The following is a 6,385-nucleotide window of genomic DNA, read 5'->3' on the forward strand; positions in this document are numbered from 1 at the left end:
GATATGTCGTTTCCATGATAACCGCTCCTGCGGTTATTAACGTGGACGTACCGGTTCGTTGATATCGGCCCAACCCGCATGTTCTTAACATAACACAACCTAAACTGGACTTAATGTTTTGTTCGACCCGCTAGACTTGGCCTCCGGCCCAAATACACAAACATAGACTAAACAGTTTTCACCCATAATAAACTAAACAAATAAATAAACGTTACCGGCCCGAAAGCCGTTTCTTCTTCTCGGATGGACTTGATTAACCTTCGTTCTTCACAAATGTGTAACTTACCTAAACCACCAGAGCCATGGTGTAGTTAACTCTAATTTTTAAAAAAGTTAACTCTAATTTTTAATAAAAGACCATTGACTTACCTTTTTTTGTTCAGAAAATTCGAATATCATAAATTTCGAATGCTAAAATCTTCCGTATATAATTACTTTCTGGGAATCAAGCTAACCTCCAAACACCATCTCTTTCTTTCTCATAATCGATTCGTGAATAAGTCACTAATCATAAACCCAATGGATCAAAGACCTGCACATGTGCTTACCAACAGTCAAGAACACGACCCCTTAGGCATGGAATACGAAAATGTTCCTGTACCTAAACCAAACAAATTCTATTTCATTGTTTTTTATCTTTTTTTTTTTACTTTATATACAGTGCTTGTTCTTGTAACCGCATGCAAATATCCCTTTATACCGGATCAGGAACTCTTTTATGATATTCCCATATTTGATAAAGATTCAGTCAATCTAACCGATGAAATGAAGCAGTCGGTCTACTTAAATATCAGCTGCTTCAGCCGCATTCCACTGGCATCGGTTACTTGTGACGATCTCAACATCACTATGTTTTATCTTGATCCAAGGTTAAATAATACAAGTGTTTATCTTGCAAGTAACACTGATCCCGGGTTCTACCAGCATAAACCGAACCCGAACGAAGTTAATGTTCAGATGCGCGCGTCTGGGTTGCCTGGTTTATTGCAGCTGCGGGGGGAATTAAATACAACATTGCTTTTGCGTGTGAATTATCAGTTAACCGTTGGGTACCGTTGTGGATCGATATGCAAGCATAAACACCAGGTTCATAATACGGATGTGGATATGTTACTTGAGTCGTAAGGTGATGGATGTGGATATGTTACTTGAGTCGTAAGGTGATGGGGTGAAAGGTCTTCTTAGTTAGTCCTTCCTGTTGAGATAATTCAAGGAGTGTGATATCGTACGTTGAAAGAGTGATGTTAAGGGTAGATCCAAAATAACTGTTAAACATACTATCGTTGTTCTATGGTGGTTTCTTTGTTTCCTTTGTAATGCACTACTATATAAGCAGCTTTTGATATTCAATAAAAGTGTCGATTGAGTTTACGTCTATCTGTGCCACCAATTAATAACTTTTGTCTTAGAATTTTTTCCTGATAATCGTTTTATCGGTTTTCTATGATACGTATACGGTTCATCTTGTGAATAACTAGCTATGTTTTCGAGTTCGTTTGCCCTTTGTTAGTGAGTTTAGATAAGGAAAGAATGTGATATCTCTTAAAGCATTTAAAGAATGTGATAAACCAAGTCCAAACTCTAGACTGCCTAGTCAGCATGATTCCTCATTTTAAACTATCACTATTCCAAACTCCATTTTTTCCTCCAATAATAAAAATACACTTTATACGCTTGATGCTGTCTCATTAAAAACTTTGTTAGGAAAACCCAGTGGGACAAAACCTTGGCCAAGGGAAAAAGACTGCAGCGCGTAATATCTCCCCCTAATGATGATCACTTAAGCTCCTTGAGTTGACGCATCCCAATCCTATGACTAACTTCTTGAATGTTGAGGTCGGAAGTGATTTAGTGAACAAGTCTGCCAAATTTTCGCTGGAACGAATTTGTTGGACAATAATATCTCCATTCTTTTGTAGATCATGTGTAAAAAAGAATTTTGGCAAAATGTGATTTATTCTATCACATTTGATGTATCCTTCCTTAAGTTGAGCAATGCATGCTACGTTATCTTCATGTAAGATTGTCGGTCCCTTATCTCCCGAAGAAATACCACAAGATCCACGAATGTGTTGTATTACATTCCTTAACTAAATGCATTCTCGACTAGCTTCATGTATCGCCAATATTTCTGTATGATTATATGATATGGCTGTGATTGTCTGCTTTACCGAATGCCATGAAATTGCAGTACCTCCACTTGTAAATAAATATCCAATTTGAGATCGCCCAGTGTGAGGATCAGACAAATACCCTGTATCTGCAAAACCAACCAAGCTTGTTTTCGATTGATTTGTAAAATACAAACTCATATCTTTTGTACCTTAAAGGTATCTAAATATTTGTTTTACCCTATTCCAATGCCTCTTTGTTGGGCATGAACTATATCTTGCCAATAAATTTAAAGAAAATGATATATCGGGCCGTGTATGGCTAGCAAGAAACATTAGTGCACCAATTGCACTTAAATATTGTTCTTCTGGACCAAGGATTTCCTCTCCATCTTTGGGTGGTCGGAATGGTTCTTTTTCCACATCAAACGGCCTTACAACCATTGGAGTACTCAATGGATGTGATTTTTCCATATAAAATCTTTTTAGTAGTTTCTCTATGTATGTTTCTTGATGCATAAGGATTCCACCCTTAAGGTGTTCAATTTGTAATCCAAGATAAAACTTTGTCTTTCTAAGGTCTTCCATTTCAAATTCTCTTTTCAAGTATTCAACTGCCTTTTGAAGCTCACGTGAAGTACCAATTATATTCATGTCATCAACATATACGACAATTGTAACATATTCAGATGCTGACCTTTTTATAAAAATACACGGGCATACAGAATCATTTTTATAGCCTTCTTTCGCAAATACTCACTAAGATGATTATACCACATACGCCCAGATTGTTTTAGCCCATATAATGATTTGTTTAATTTGATTGAAAAATGTTCTCGAGAACTAGATTTACATGGGTTTGGCAATTTAAATCCTTTAGGAAGTTTCATGTAAATATCAGTATCAAGTGAGCCATAGAGGTAGGCTCTCACAACATCCATTAGACGCAAATCAATCCCTTCTTGTATTACCAGACTAATAAGATAACGAAAAGTTGTCCCATCCACCACTGGAGAATATGTCTTCTCATAATTAATTTCAGGTCTTTGCGAAAATCCTTGTGCTACTAATCTTGATTTTATCGTACAATTTCATTTTTCTCATTACGTTTTCGAACAAAAACCCATCTATATCCAACAGGCTTTACACCTTCAGGTGTATGGGCCATAGGTCCAAAAACTTCTCGTTTATTTAGTGAATTCAATTCTGCCTCTATCGCGTCATTCCATTTTGTCCAGTCATTTCTTTGTTTACATTCCTCAACTGATTTTGGTTCTTGATCCTCATTGTTTTACATTACTTGTAGCGCTACATTATATGAAAAACTATCATCGACGTCGACTTCGCTTTAGTTCCATACCTTTCTAGACATGATATAATTAACTGAGATGTCTTCGTTTTCAGGTACCTAAGGTTCTTCTAGAACCATCATGTCTAGTGTCTCTTCTGGAGACTCCTTTTCTTGCGTTATTGTTACCTCGACTTGACCATCTACACTATTTGCTCCCTTTTTTCTTTCGAGGATTTTTATCTTTAGAACCGATTGGTCTACCACGTTTTAGGCGTGCATTAAATTCATTACCAACATGTGGTTGTCCTTGTGGACACTTATTTTTACTGGAGCATTAATAGCTGGTATATGTGACTTAGTCACTCTCTTTGGGTCAGTGAATGTGTCTGGTAATTGATTTGCTAATCCTTGTAAATGAATTATCCTTTGAACTTCTAGTTCACATTGTTTAGTTCGAGGTTCAAAATGAGATAATGATAATTTATTCCAAAAAAATACTATTATCCAGCTGCTTTTTGTCTCCCCCTAATGTTGGGAATGTTGATTCAGCAAAATGACAATCACTAAATCAAGCTGTAAATAAATCACCCATTGTAGGTTCTATATACTTAATGAACGATGGTGATTCATACCCAACATATATTCCTAACCTCCTTTGAGGCCCCATCTGTGTGCGTTGTGGTGGATCGATTGGAACATATACAGCACAACCAAAAATCCTTAGATGGGATATATTTGGTTCATGATCAAGAACCAACTTTAATGGGGAAGAAGTATGACAACTCGTTAGCCTGATGCGAATTAGTGTTACTGCATGTAAAATTGCATGTTCGCAAGCAGATGCTGGTAGTTTTGTTTTCATAATCATTGGTCTTGCAACCATTTTAAGTCGTTTGATAAGCGATTCAGCAAACGCATTTTGTGTATGTACATGAGGTACAGGATGCTCTACATTTATCCCAATATACATGTAATAATCATTAAATGTTTGGGAAGTAAATTCTCCAGCATTGTCTAATCTAATTTTCTTGATGGGGTAATCCAAAAAATGTGCTCTTAACCTTATTAACTGAGCAAGTAGTCGTGCAAATGCCATATTACGACCTGATAGTAGGCACACGTGTGACCATCTAGTTGATGCATCAATTAAGACCATAAAGTATCTAAATGGTCCACTAGGAGGATCTATAGGTCCACAAATATCCCCATGTATTCTTTCAAAAAAAAATTAGGGATTCAGTCCCCACTTTCATTGGTGATGGGCAAGTAATCAACTTCCCTTGTGAACATGCAACACATGTAATATCCTTGGACTGAAGAATCTTCTGGTTCTTCAAAGAATGCCCAAATGAATTTTCTATAATTTTTCGCTTCATTGTTGATCCGGGATGGCCTAACCGGTCATGCCATATAATAAGATTTTCTCGGTCTATAAACTTCTTGTTTATGATTGCATTTGATTCGATTGCATTAATTTTACTATAATACAAACCAGAGGCAAGTGCGGCCAACTTTTCTAACAAATGCTTTTTACCCGAACTGATATTTGTGATATGAAGGTACTCATCATGTCCCTCATATGTAGTCTCAAGATGATATACGTTTAAACGAACATCTTTAAAACTTATTAGATTTCTTTGAGACATTGGAGAAAATAACACATTGGTTATTTTAAATGGTGTTCCACTTGGCAACACTACATAAGCTTCTCCAAAGCCTTCAATAAATTTTGATTTACCAGATATAGTACCAACATTAGCTTTTTTCATGGATAAAGTAAAGAAATAATTCTTTTTCTTAAGAATTGTATGCATTGATACGTTGTCTATTAGACATATATCTTCTCCATTAATAGGGATGTTAGTTAAACACTCTATATGCTTCAAAACAAAACAAAACAAAATCATATAAATAAAATGTCTAACATGCTTCAAACATACAAATCCCAAAATGTTTCATACGCATAAAAAAACAAAATACTCAAACAAAATGTCTTAAAGAAATGAAGGAAATAACATCACTTAAAAACTAATAATTCATATGTAAGGAAAATTGCAAGCATCCAACTGGGTTGTATCAACTACGATATCACCAGATTCCAAGTTAGTTAGCTCAATAAGGAAATCATCATAATCCAGATTAGTTGTATCATTATGGTCTTTATGACCATCAGTAACATCAACATTTGCAACCTCATATGTAAAATTTGTTTCTATTCCTTTTGCTTTGTCTTTGGTGGATTGTTGATAAAGTTCCACCAAGTGTTTGGCCGTACGACAAGTCTTCGACCAATGATTGTTACTTCCACATCGGTAACATGCATTTGATGAAGATCTGACCTTCTTTTTATTTTTTTTTTCATCATTGGATTTATGTTCATTATTATGCCACTTTTGGTGGGTCCATTTGTTTCTAAACTGAACACTATGATAATTTTCTCGGCCACGTCCATGACCACGACCACGATGATAACCTCGACCACGTCCGTAACTTTCACTTTTGCCATTATATGTTGCCACATTAGCTTCAGGGATTGGGGCTGCTCCAACCGGACGAGTCTCATGATTTTTCATAAAGAGCTCATTCTTTTGCTCGGCCACAAGCAAACATGATATTAACTCACTATATTTGGTGAAACCCCCTTTCACGATATTGTTGTTGCAGTATCACATTCGAGGGGTGAAAGGTTAAGAATGTTTTTTCCAACATTTCTTTATCGGTAATATTTTCATCACATAGAATCAATTGTGATGTGATTCTAAACATTGTCGAGTTGTACTCACTTATCGACTTAAAGTCTTGCAACCTTAAATTGATCCACTCGTAACGAGCTCTCGGTAATATTACCATTTTCTGGTAGTCATACCTTTCTTTCATGTTGTTCCAAAGGACAAGTGGATCCTTGATAGTGGTACTCACTTTTCAAAGCCTCGTGAATATGATGGCGTAAAAAGATCATGGCTTTTGCCTTATCTTGGTTATT

General features: G+C 36.0%; 1 protein-coding gene across 1 annotated transcript; it reads right to left on the reverse strand.

Annotated features, from left to right (window-relative positions):
- Window positions 1-5,438: 5,438 nt before the first annotated feature.
- On the reverse strand, window positions 5,439-5,975 carry LOC110881045. Its single transcript, XM_022129426.1, has one exon. The coding sequence runs from the start codon at window positions 5,973-5,975 to the stop codon at window positions 5,439-5,441; it is 537 nt and encodes a 178-aa protein (XP_021985118.1).
- Window positions 5,976-6,385: the final 410 nt, after the last annotated feature.

Source organism: Helianthus annuus, chromosome 10 (assembly GCF_002127325.2).
Source record: "Helianthus annuus cultivar XRQ/B chromosome 10, HanXRQr2.0-SUNRISE, whole genome shotgun sequence".
In the NCBI taxonomy this organism is placed as follows: domain Eukaryota; kingdom Viridiplantae; phylum Streptophyta; class Magnoliopsida; order Asterales; family Asteraceae; genus Helianthus; species Helianthus annuus.

Excerpts from the sequence above, each read along its gene's own strand:
- LOC110881045 (XM_022129426.1), bottom strand. The coding sequence starts at position 5,975 with ATGAAAAATCATGAGACTCGTCCGGTTGGAGCAGCCCCAATCCCTGAA.